This window comes from Taudactylus pleione, unplaced genomic scaffold, assembly GCF_031769625.1.
Source record: "Taudactylus pleione unplaced genomic scaffold, aTauple2 ptg000030l, whole genome shotgun sequence".
Taxonomy (NCBI): domain Eukaryota; kingdom Metazoa; phylum Chordata; class Amphibia; order Anura; family Myobatrachidae; genus Taudactylus; species Taudactylus pleione.
In genome coordinates this window covers 4350505-4364118 of record NW_028284432.1, presented here as the reverse complement: position 1 = coordinate 4364118, position 13614 = coordinate 4350505, and the positions used below count along the sequence as shown (strand labels likewise).

Sequence of the window (13614 nt, the reverse complement as noted above, 5' to 3'; positions counted from 1 at the left end):
CAGCCTGTGACCAACTGCAGATCAATCTAAAGACAAAGGTGTCTATGTACTAAGCCTTGGAGGCAGATAGAAAGTACCAACCAATCTGCTCCTAATTGTCACTTTTCAAACACAGCCTGTAAAGTGAGTTAGGAGCTGATCAGTTGGTACTTTATCTCCGTCCACTTTATCGCTCTCCAAGGCTTAGTACATAGACCCCTTTAGTATAACTAATAAAATAAAACCACAAGACCCGTGTTGGCGGGGAAAAAGGGGTCAGCTTTATTTATAATTCTGTTAAAATAAAATCAACCTGTATGGTGGGGAAGAAAGAACAGAGAGTATTACAGTATCCCCACTTTGCCAAGCCACAGACAAAAACAGGACCTAAGATGGGCGCCAACTGCCAGCCTGTCTATAAAACAAACACGAGGTATCAAAACTACCCCTTCTAATGACACCAAAGACACATTTGGATGGTGATTTTGCTGACCCTGTTAGGGTAAAATCAGTCTAACCCCTTTATTAAGGGGGAGAAAATATCACGCTACTGTGACAAGATGGCCGCTGCCTGCCATTCTTTCTCACCACTCTAAAGCAAATCCGACAACTAAAAGCAAGTGAGAGTGACAGGGAAAATTATAGAGAAAGAGGCCGAAGCAATTTGTGAATATAAACCCAATTCTCTGCCCCAGAACCAGCCACTACTAAACCTAAAGGGGCTGTCAATCAAATTTAACCCTAATCATGGCGCGCTAAGCCATTCACTGCCCTTAGAGTTTAAACCCCACCAGGCATATTCAAATGTGTCCTCATACATATAGTCTAAGTACGCCACGCAGTGCGACTTGCCTGGCGTGAGTAAGCCGCCAGGTCCCGTGCTACTCCGCTAGTGCCTGGTGACTTTTTTTGTTTGCTGAAAATGCATCTACAGTAAGGGGTCAATCCAATTGGGTGCGAGTTGCTATTTTCACTTCGAATTTGCGTAGCGAATTCATTTTGCAATCCAATTAGCAACTCGCACTGAATCAGTCAGACTGAATTCGCAACTTTCCACTCGCACCTCCCTGAGGGTGAGAGATGGAAAGGAAAATCTTTATTTTAAGGTTAAAATGTCGGGACCCTGTGCTGAACCCCTTGGACACCCCCCTAATGACTAGTTAGGCATTTGGAGGTTTTAAATTAGCTTAATTATGTCAAAAATTCCATGTTATTTTTTGGGGGGGCAAAAAAAAAAAAATTTCCTCAAATTACCCCAAACTTTTTCGTTAGTTTAGGCACCCCAAAGTTAATTACAATATTAAGGTAATTGTTTTTCTAATTTTTTTTTTCTAATTTTTCAATGTGCCCTCAAAGTACCCCAAAATCACAATTTTTCCTACTTTTTTTTTTTTTGCGTTTTTCGTTTAATTAGTTTGAGATTAAACGAAAAGTTGTTTTTTATAATTTTCTTGAATTTTTTTTTAAAAAAAAGTACAAAACAGCCATTTGACACCATTTCAGAACCTACAGTAACTTCCTAATGGCCACAAACAGCCATCTGTACAGTCCTGCTAATGAAATTATCCATTTTGGAGGGTCCAGGATGGTCTCCCCCCACATTTTCATGCATTTCTCGCAAGTCTCATTTGGCAGTCAATTTGTACCCCTCCGCTGCGAGTAGGCATTTTTAATTGGATTGGAGAATTCTCGGGAGTGCGCTTCACGGCGAAGTGCGCGAGTTTAAAGAAACAAACTCGCTACTTGCAATTCGCACCTGATTAGATCGAGCCCTAAGTCCGAATGCGACTAGGAGGCACCAAGAGACAGTTCTGATTAATTAGATATGTGACCCTTGTATTTCTGTGTGCACCTAAACCGGTATATGAGCCACAACGCAAGTGTCATATCAAATTAATCAGCACAGTCTGCTGGTGCATCCTAGTTGCATTGCATTGCGACTAAGGTCCGTATTCAATTTGAGGCGAAAAGCCGGAATCCGCGGAAGAGTTTCACCGATGACGTCATTGCACCAGGCGGAAATGTATCGCCGTAATCAATTTGAAAGACTTTCCGCCTCGGGGGAAAGTCAATGCAATCTAATAGGCGGAAAAGATTTGCCTATGAATAGCAGGCGGAAATAATTGCAGAATTGGGGTTTTGGGGTGCAAAGTTACGGGAACCCCCCTGCAGCCTTCAGACAATCCCCCAAAGGTAATCTGTGTCAAACTTTTTCTTTTTAGAAAACACTTAAGAACACCCCAAAAAATAACTGAATTTGGGGGCGAAAAAAATAAATGTTGGGGGACAAAGTTAAAAACTAGCAAACTACTCTCTGGGGGGGGACCGAAGTATGCCCCAGGTGTTTTCTTCATTGTAGGGGCTTGCGGTAGGTGGATTTTTCACGATTTTTTTCAACTTAACTTTAGCAACTTTAAAATATTCTGGTCCCCATTTTCAAGTCCCCCAAATTTGCTGGGATAAGTTATTTTCTGCAAAAAAAACCTCCTGAAAACTATTCTGCACCACTTATAGAAAAAAGCTTTTTAGCAGCTATTGAGCCCGTTTAAAAACACCAAATACCTTCAGCAAGCCAAATCGGGGGGTACCATAGGGAACCCCCATGTCAGAGCGTCTTTTGGGGGGTGTCGGACTGATTTCCCCAAATCTGACAGGACTTTCCGCTTGTTTAAGTTTCGCCGAGTCCTGTTTTCGCCTACTTTCAATTTGGATACGGTGATACGCAGGCAATACTTTTCCACCTGCAAAACACGCGATGTAGGCGAGAAGTCCGGCAAGCATTTTCAGCAAAAAAGACACCCGTGATGGTAAAGTCTCACAGGACCAGGCACGCAGAGTGCGGCTTTTTAATGTGTCTGTAGCAAGGATGTGTAAGGACACATCTGTAGTATGCTTTCTGTCAGAAAATGCTGGACATATCCATAATATCCCCCACTGGGATTAATCCAGCATTCTAAGTTATTGCGACTAACTCATCTGTACATGGCGACTGAACAGTCCTTCCGAGTTATTTCTTTTTCTTGATCTTGGTCCTACTTCCAAAATGCTCAGAAGATAAAGAGTGGCTAAGGTGCTTATTTATCAATCTTTTTTTTTTTTTTTTTTATTATCATAAAATGATGTAGAACCTGCAGTTTCTACATAATTTTATGAATTGTTATGTAACCATAGCCTAATGCAAGAGATTTCACAGAAGTCAGGTTAAATAGTGCTGGAGATCGTAGTCTCCATTATCATCAGTGGGGACTACGATCGGGAACCTGTGTACCAAACTATGAAAAGCAAAGCTCAAGTTTGGCCCTATTGGTTTACACCATCTTCAGATGGTGTAAACTGCTCGCAGGAAAGAGATCTTCCGATCCCTCTCCCGCAGCCTCCGTCTGGTTCCGGAAACTGACGCTGTGCGCATGCGCAGTGACATAGGTGAAAGACTCCACCAAAATGTCGGGGATGTAACTCGCAGGGACAGCGGTTATCGCTACCGGTTCAGTTTAGTACATAGCAGAGATATTTTCATTCATCCGCCGCGATACAGATTATTATACATAGTCCCCTTAATCAGTCTTTCTGAGGCACACAGGAAAGCCATATAAAGTTGTTGTCTTCTACTTTCGCACAGTAAACCCAGGATTTAATCAAAGTGGAAATGACAAATTATATAATGTCCTCCAGTCTAAAGTATCTCCTATTAATATTCCATATTCCTGTGTAGGCCAAACTACATATACCAGACTGGATAATTGGTGGGCGAGGAGTTGCCTGGTTATATAATGATGGAACGTCACAGAACTTTGTATGTTTATCAGTATATCACAGTCACTTATACTGTAGTTCTGCTGCTAGTTGTCCTTTGAATCCCTAACTTGTCCCACAGAATTCTGTGCTTCTTCTACTCTGCGCTGTATCCCGCCTTCATTCCATTCTCTGTGTGTCCCCCTACCCACGCCAAGGCTTATTACTGGGAAGACAACAAGTGCTGTTTGTTGAGCGCACACATGGATTTTCATCCTTCTTGAGAGACATCATTATGATTTTCCGAAGGCCGGCTGATTTTCTTGTTCTGCTGACTGAACATTGTGGGAGAACACTCGCAGCCCCCAGCCCGATAATTCCACACCGTTTTCTTTCCCGTGTCTGTGTATGACAAATGTGTATTTATTGCAGTCTGAGGCTCTGTTTCCACCTCTACACGTGCTGTGAAGACGTTTGCTCATCCTTTTTCCGCTGCCACTGGCATAGCCCATGAAAATGTCACTGTCATTTGTAAGGGGCCGCTCCCAAGCCTGTCTCTAATTTAAATGATGACTACACGACAAGACGCTCTGTGAAATGCTTAGGAAAGATTCCTGGACTGCACACCCTGAATATATATAACGGGAGGTGCTACCTGTTGAAACTTCAGGAACAGACAAATCACAGGTGCACAACTCCAAATTATTGATTATATATAAATACATTATGCAATAACATTTTGCAATCAATAGAGGTTTTTAGCATAATCGTGGCCAAGGTTGTGGGCCTACCCACCATATCCAGGTAACCTCTTTAGGGTAGGTCCCTAACATACTAGGGTTCAAATCCAGAGCGCAGGACACCCCTAAATGGGTGCAGCTCTGTGCAATGCTACCTGCTGGAAAGGGCACATGGATGCAGAGTGTGATTCTAAATTGGTGTTTTATAGCGTCTGCTGGAAACTAAGGGAGAAGATGTTGTAAAGACAGAAGAAAGATGTGGGTGCAATGGCTGCTTCTCAGTTTAACGGCAAAGCCCTGTTTCTATGGGGGGAGATTTATCAAACCTTCTATAAAGGAAAAATGCAAGTGTTACCCATAGTAACCAGTCAGATCCTAGCGATCATTTTCTAGAATGAACTACAGAAATGACAGCTTGAACCTGATTGGGGTTGCTATGGTCAACATTTCCGGGGACATGATTCAGCAAGGATCGCAACTGCGAACACGCACGCAATTGGCTGATTGTTGTGTTCTGCGCATGCATCGCAGTGTGCTTGCGTGAACCAGCCACTGCGATCGCAGTGACTACGCAGACCCATCGCAGAGTGATTGACAAGTAGCACCGAGGAGGGGTGGTGACGGGGGGTGGTCGGTGAAACGCAGACGTGCTAGTGTGTTTGAACGTCGTTGCAAGGGCGTGCATAAATTGGGCACTGCGCTGCCATACGCAGCTTGAGTACTCGTGCGATGAGGTTAGCAATTCCTGAGTAAGGTCAGAGCTTGTGCCAGTGTGCGTGAGGCTGCGATGGTACTCTGTAACCGATGGTTTTGCAGTCTTGCTAAGTGTTACGGATGTGTGTAAGGTAAGGTGGGCGTCCTTATGTTGTGCTGCGACGGCATAGCGATTGCAGTGGATTAGCATATCTTCGCAGTGAGGCTGCCTGCGTAATCGCTACTGCATTCACAGTTGCGATCTGTACTGAATCAGGCCCTGAGACGGCGTGCGTATTCGCAGTTGCGATCCGTACTGAATCAGGCCACTTATTAGAAGGTTAGAGATGTGTATGCATATTTGTGTGAATGAGTCTGCGCAACGTGTAAAGGGTCCTATCCACTAGGTGACCTGAAAGACTGAACGTCTAGCGTTCAGAGCTTCAGGTCGCTGAGGTGCAGTGCCCGCAATGAACAACGTCATTCAGTGCAGGCTCCCGACCTCCTATCTCTGAACATGCCGAACCTGATGAGCATTGTCAGGTTGACGGCCATGTTCAGTAGATAGTCGGGGTCGCTAGTCCTTGCCGGTTATCCATTACCTCCTGGTTTTGGTCGGATTGTTCACAAAGTCGGGTAATGGATAGGCCGCTTTAGTAGGTTCCTTTAAACTAAGTTTCAATTAAAAAATGGACACTCTCCTCTTTGGTTTTCAGTGGTCTGGGCTGCTCTCCTCTGCTGCCATTTTGGAAAGCTCTCTGAGGAGAGGCGCTGACCTCATTGCTGCATGTATGCTCTAAAGCTGGGTACACATTACCCAACATGTAGACGATATGTCATCTGATCCGACACAACATTGACATCGCCCAGTGTGTACGCACAACTGCTAACGACCATGCGCTCTCCCTGGTAGTCAGTGGCATCGTCAGATCAGCCCTACATGCATCTCAATCTGACAATCCAGCTGACGACCCCATGCAGCGGGTGCGGCTGGTTCTGACATATTGGGGGTTCTGGCACTGAATCATATAATGTGCACCGGTGCCCGATATGTTGGCCCGACGGCGCATCGTTAAGTGTGCACCCAGCTTTAGGGACATGAGGGAGATGTATGAGGCGGTGTACAGAGAGGACAAGTGCCAACCAGTCAGCTTCTAGCTATCGTCTTATAGAACAGACTAGATAAAAAATGCTACCTCAAACCTGATTGGTTGCTGTGGGCCACTTTTCCCCCTCCGCTTCTCCCCTCTTTACACTACTTGATAGCACGGTTATCATGTCATTTATATTCACATACTGAACTAAATTTAAAAAAAAAACATTTTGGGTGGATTTATTGTTAGTAGCCTCAGGGTCAGAATTACAGGTAGGAGCATTTGCTTAACGTGTTGCAACGAATCTGTAACCGCCTGTATATTTTCCGTATTTAGAGGGAGATCGCATATGGCTCGCTGCATATGACCAACCCCCATCCCCATATTATTCGCCATTGCTTTAACATTTCCAAACATTAGGCGTCTGCTGTGGGCAGTTGGCAATTACTTGTCAGACCTATAAAGTCTCATTTGCAGACGTTGGTCCAATGAGGTGGACACTTTGCTTACCCATAAATCTACTGAAACTCATGTCTGACTATATCCTTCTGATGACTCCGACCATTTGCTGAATAAAACATTTGTACTACACACAGTACAGTGTTGAAAGGCTGGATTCTGCAGTTGTCCCAGTCCAGCACAGATTCTCCTTGGTCACCTTGCACTGATTCCTTTACCATAAGGATCATTGGTCCCTACATCACACTGTATTAACATTCCTTTTCCCTCAGCTCACTTGAGTGCACAAACGTCCACAGGACTCGGCCTTTGTGATGCGCACGTTTGCACAAGTATAGTGTCCCACTGCACTGTCACTAGTGTTTACAAAAACAGAAGATGCTAATTACTGCGTCATGGGTAACACTGCTTTGTAGTGTCATTCTAATCCCTGCAGGGTGAATTAATTCTTGTTTATATATTCCTCAAACAGAAATATCAGGCCGAAAAACCCTGAGATCTGATATTGTGCGATTAGAACAGATGTGCTGCAGTTATTCCAACCAGTTAAATATTGGCATTCTTTAATTTCCAGAACATGCTGAAATCTGACTGGTTGCTCCCAGGTTGGGTATGAAATACCGGCAGTCAGGATGCCCGCAGTCAAAATGCAGGCAGCGGCGTCCCGATGCTCGGTATTCCAACAGGGGTTGGGTAAGTATACTATACCCGTTATGGCCTAAACCTAACCCCCCCCCCCCCACCCAGTGGTGCCTAGCCCTAACGTCCCCCCCCCCCCCCGTAGTGCTTGAACCTAACCCTCCCCCCGGCAAACAGCTTTTATGCTCCGGTGTACCTTGGTTCGGGTTGGCGGCTGTCGAGTTTCCGGCGTCAGAATTTCGACGCCTATCTTTAGTCCCTGGTCGGGCTTTTGACGGCCGGCATCCCTTCCGCTGGCATACTAACTACATTCCGTTGCTCCCATAGCTGTTTATGCCATTCTATTGAATAATTGCTTATTATCCATTTTAGGACTTCTTCTTTCTAACCTATTCCTAACTCGTACAGTCAGGTACTCTGGTATAGGAGTGAGCCATAGACTGTTTGCGCATAGCGGGGCTGGCACTTATCATCGGTGACTTGCCACTGATGATTACTATCAGAGGCCTCCCCATCAGTGGTGAAACCACTCACCATCAGGCCATCGATGGTTGCTAATCATAGATAGCAAACCCTACTTGGGTAGCTCCCGTTACATATCTGTCCCAAACACTATATCAGGCATTTGCACCACTACAAGATAGAGAAAACTGGTTTTAAAACTATAGAACTTGTGACGATCGGTATGATTTCCCGCGTGGAATACCATTGTGTCGCTCATTTTGCTTGTTTCCATTTTTTTACTCATCAGCCGTGGAGAAATAAATCTAAAAACTGGCAAACAATGTCCTCGGTAGTCCCATAAAATCCCAAAGGCCAGCTTGTTATACGGCCGTCCATGGAGTAAACACCATCGTCCTACAGTAGATGCAGAATATCTTGAAAGCACTTTACTATAAACTATTAATACTGTTTCAGAGTCCGGAAATCCTGGAGCTGCACCTCTCTGCTTGTAAAGTGGCACAGATGGGAAATAATAAACCTTTGTTAGTAGATTGACGGTCTCTTTACAGATCCTCAGGCCTCTCATGTCAGATCGGATTGTTTTTAAATCGAATTGTCAGCAGAATTGAAAATGGGTCTAATGCTGGGAACACACTGGAAGATGTATTGGAGCCGATCAATTGATCGGCCAATGTATCGTGTGTGCGTTGGCCAAAGTGTACCAGCGATATGAATGTGAACAACGTCGTCCATGCGACCCCCAGCCAACGGGACCTGCGTCCAAATAACAGATGATGGTTGTTCAGTGTGTATGATCAACCATCCTCTTCAGTTGATCTGCAGATACAGCTGTTACATGTGTACCCAGCTTAAGTGACTATAGAGAAAATACAATTAGATTTAGTTTTCTGAATTGCTGGATAATACCATCAGGAATGTAACAAGAAGTGGTCAATTTGGGATATTACAATATGGGAATTATTCATTCCCAAACTAGTTGCTTATAATAATAAATAAAATTCACTGATGTGTATTGAATTGTATACAAATCCAATTGTTAGTACTATAAATGGTTGCAGCATGGTCGGCTATATTGTCTGCCTTAAAATGTACCTGCCATACGGGCCGTGATATCGCACATTATGCCGAATATATAATCTAAATGCAGTTTGAAGCTATTCCTCATTCTATTGAGTAATGCCCTGCAGTAACGTTATTGCAGATTTACTTCCTGTAGGCTTTCTGTCTATCTAATAGAGCCTCGCACTACTTACCTTTCTCTGTTCACATAATTTAGTCTACCTGACCTATGCAATATATATGCTGGATAATGCACTGCAGTTATCGTTCTCTGTTCACATAATTAGTCTACCTGACCTATGCAATATATATGCTGGATAATGCACTAGTTATCTTTCTCTGTTCACATAATTTAGTCTACCTGACCTATGCAATATATATGCTGGATAATGCACTAGTTATCTTTCTCTGTTTACATAATTTAGTCTACCTGACCTATGCAATATATATGCTGGATAATGCACTGCAGATACCTATATTCAGCTCCGTAAAAAGCATGTCATACAGCGCTTGTCTAACTTTAAACTGAGTGATCAGTTTTCAACTAATTGATTTCCTATACAGAAGATAAATTTCTGGTCTCCAGAAAAGTGGCTGCCATTTGTTTAACATAGCCTGTCTTAGAGACACAATGTAAGGTAGAAGTTGATTTACCTGAATGATGTGTTACAAAAACGTTTTTCTGGAACTTCCCCTCAACAGAATGAACAAGCCTGAAGTTCTATGAACATGCCACAGGGCACAGGCAGGAACTTTACTGACAGAACCATATGCCTGTGTAATGGACAGTAAACTCCATTCTATTAGTAGCTTGCTTTGTTTCCCAGATGTGTGTTTGTGCATTCCATGTGTCTCTCTGTATGTCTCGTGTGTGTGTGTGTGTGTGTGTGTCTGTCCCCCTGTCTTTCTTTCAGTGTGTATGGGGGTGGGTGGGTGTGTATGTCTGCCCCCTAACTTTCTTTCTGTGCGTATGTGGCTGGGTGTGTAAAACATAAGGGAGAGGTTGGAAATACAGATAGGATAGCAATTAGGGCCCCATTTAATAATCTTTATTACCAGCTGCATATTTTGTTTAGTACACTATGCAAACATATTTTAGTAATGATACAAACGAAAATGCCGTTGGTATTTAACAATACTTATCCCTCCGGCGAAGTCCACTCTGTTGCTGGTAGCGTAACGTAACGTTGCATCATACAAACCCGTGGCGGCTAGTCTGCGCATTACACTTTAACCCAGAAGCTGGAAAAGCTGTTGCTATATCGCTGTACAGTGGCGTACAGTGACAATCCGTGGTAAGCAGTACAGTGACAATCCGTGGTAAGCAGTACAGTGACAATCCGTGGTAAGCAGTACAGTGACAATCCGTGGTAAGCAGTACACTGACAATCCGTGGTAAGCAGTACACTGACAATCCGTGGTAAGCAGTACACTGACAATCCGTGGTAAGCTAAGATAATTACTGTTTGTTAAATACTGAAAGGGGGCCCTTAATGTCTTCATAGTTTTCTAAACAGTGTTAACATCTTAAATTGGGATTATATATATCTATTTATAATGTGTGTGTGTAAGGATTTGGATGTATGTATGTGGGGGGTGTATTTATGTATGTACAGTATATGTAGGTGTATTTTTCTGAACGAATGTGTGTGGGTGTATTTATAAATATTTATATGTAATTGTGTGTATATATAATACAAAATTGTGTGTGTGTTGCACCTAATGACACAGTATAAAGTTGGAAACCTCCAGTGAAGTGCATAGGAATCTTGTACAGTGACCATCCCTTAGAAAGTGGAGTGGAAGGGTACATATGGTTACCTATGGACCTGCAGGCTTCTCTAGTCGGGGAAGTGGATCGAGGTGCAATGTCATTTTGTACATTTGTGTCACTGAGTCAGATCTAGGTCTACCCAAAATAAACAGAACAATAATGCTTATTAGATAATGGAGTGTGGTTAGACTTGGTGGACTCTTAAGGGGCCTATCCATTAGGCGACCTGAAAAACTGAACATCTAGCGTCCAGTCCTTCAGGTCGCCTGGTGTGGTGCCTGCACTGAGCATCATTCAGTGCAGGAGACCGACCTCCCTATCTGCTAACATGTGGAACCTGACGATCGTTGTCAGGTTGACCAGCATGGTCGGCAAAGACCCAGCGTGCACGCACATTGCTGATCCTTGCCGGCTATCCATTACACGACTTTTGGTCGGATCGTTCCAAAATTTGTGTAATGGACAGGCCCCTTTACTGCATAGTGGACTTGTAGCGAATGAGTAAAGGCTGTCATGAGCTGCTGAAATCAGCCAATGTGTTGGGTATTTTGTGGTGCCCTTAGTAAAGACTACATTGAGGTCAATGTGGAGGTAATCCAATGTGACTGCTTATAGGGGTCTAGAGCACTTATTGGGGGGAGGCAGCTGGTCTGAGATCTCTGGTGGTGGAAACCCCCTATAAAGTGAGAAATACCTAGCGTTTGCTGGTGGAGGCGGGGCTCAGTCCATCTGTCCTTACATGTCCAGTCCCACAGCCTCTCATTAAACAATCCTATTAAAGTTTCATTGTTAAATGTATAGTGGCTTTCTATATAGCACAGTGTGGCTGTGTCTTTGTAGTGGACAACACCTATTTATACCCACCAGAGCTAAAACCCGGGTTATTGCAGGGTTAACCCGGGTAGGTCCTTGGTCTAAAAGAGGCCAGGTTTGGAATCCCGGGTCAAATGACCAGGCAATCCAACCCAGGTAACTTGCAGGGTTTTACACAGGTTCCCTGGGTCATTTGACCCGTCTCCTGTTTACAGCATGGAGACTTCCGGGTTTCTCGGCACCTGGAGATGATGTCCTCTCCAGTGCTGGGAGAAGTGTTCCGCTGCACCCCCGTGCCGTGTGAAAGGCGCCAATCCGGGAATAATCCGGATTGGCGCTGCAGTAGAAAAGGTTTGTCCAAATCTCGGGTCAGACCCAGGATTTTGGTGTAAAAGCAGTATTACTGAGAGACTTCAAGTAATTAGAGCAGATGCTGCATTTAGCGGACACACTTGTTAATTTATACATGATACCTAATATACCGGACCATAAGTGGCTATTACACTTCTTCACAAAATATGTCTAAGGGGCCTATGTTTTGTAGGAGACGCTGCCACTGCATATGCGTACAGTGTGTCAGACGCAGGAGCCGACCGGAGGGTGCGGGAGAGGGATCAGAAGGCGTAAAGCGGTTTATACCATCTGAAGATGGTGTAAACTAACGGGGCCAAACTTTGCTTTTCCGTGTTTGGTATATAGGGGTCAGATCATAGTCCCAATTAATGATAATGGGGACTGTGATCTGCAGCGCTAATTAGCACTCTGCAGGAGATTTCTATGATTTCTCCTGCATTAGGCTATTCAGACATATAAACAAACATTATAGTTATACAGGAAATGCCGTTTTTTACATTATTTTAGGGAAGAAAAAAAGCTTGATCGACAGTCCTCTAAAAAAGTTAATAGCTGTGATAAAAGTATAAAAAGTAGTGTGCCGGCCTCCTGACCAGGAGTTATGTCATGGACATGCATCTGTGTGTATATAGGAGCCTTTTTATCAATCAATATTTGCAGCATATTCCCAGAAAACACAGCAGCCTCAACCCCCATAGGTTTCTATGGGGGGATGCAACGCATTAAGATTTACCAAGCATGGGAATGGGAAGCATTCCGGAGTCTGACGTTGCATCTAACGTCACATGAAGATAGAGTGATCGCGCTGAGCGAAAAAAAATTGTGGGTCCCAGGGGCCCCTCACTTTAAAAATTTGGGGTCCTAGTCCACAGTTTATGGGTCCCATCACATATTATGGGGGGTGAGGGCAGACAGTTGCGACAGTGCAAGGTAGGGGCAGGCAGTGCTAGGGGTAGGGAGGGGGCAAGGGTAGATGGCAGCTTCCGCCGTATTGAGGGGGTTAGGGGCAGGCAGAACTGTGGGTAGGGAGGGGGTAAGAGTAGATAGCAGCTAGAGCAGTACTGGGGGACAAGGAGGGGGTTAGGGGCAGTACTGGGTGTAGGGAGGGCGTAAGGGTAGATAGCAGCTAGGGCAGTACTTGGGGGCAAGGAGGAGTTAGTGGCAGGCAGTGCTGGGGGTAGGGATGGGGATCAGGATAGCAGCTGGGGCAGTGCTGGGAGTAGGGAGGGGGGGTAAGGGTAGATAGCACTTGGGGCAGTAGTTACCTCCTTTTCTTCTGCGGGGAGCCCTTGGCCGGGTCACTGTTGTCCGCCAGCAGCTCCCTTCTGCCCCATGCAGTGTCCACCTCCCCGCCTCCTGCATAGAGAGCTCAGCTGGCTGAAGGAGGGCAGGCTGCTAGAGGGTCCCGACACCACTGACACCGCTGCTGCAGCCAAATCGCCACCGGACGTCTGTGCAGGTGATGCCACCGTCCTTCATCAGGGACCTGCTCCATCTGCCTCTACTTCTGATACTCTGCCCTCTGCCCAGCCTATGCTGCCTTCCCCACTTCTTTACTCTCCGACCACCCCCACCCCCCCCCCTTCCCCCCCGGGTAGCTCCGCTGGGAATGGATGCATTGCGGAGTGCATGCTGGCAGGAAAGATTTGTTGTCAGGACTCAGACAGCAAAGGTGATTGGGCGGGGAGACGCCACCGCGCGGCGATTGGCTACTGCGGCTCACACAGCGCCAGCGCGTCCTGCAGGATCCGATCAGTTTTAAAAACTTGGTCCCCAGGTTTCTGTAGTGCGTAAAAATTTGCGATCACTGAAG

General features: G+C 45.1%; 2 protein-coding genes across 3 annotated transcripts in view; both read left to right on the top strand.

Annotated features, from left to right (window-relative positions):
* Positions 1–12074, top strand: part of LOC148539110 (uncharacterized) — a 126367-nt gene extending 114293 nt beyond the window's left edge. Inside the window, exons 4-5 of the mRNA XM_088451837.1 lie at positions 11663–11798; positions 11992–12074. Of these exons, the coding sequence (XP_088307963.1) occupies positions 11663–11798; positions 11992–12074 (219 nt within the window). The remainder of the gene's footprint in view (positions 1–11662; positions 11799–11991) is intronic.
* Positions 1–13614, top strand: part of CYRIA (CYFIP related Rac1 interactor A) — an 86176-nt gene that overhangs the window by 37506 nt on the left and 35056 nt on the right. The window lies entirely within an intron of this gene.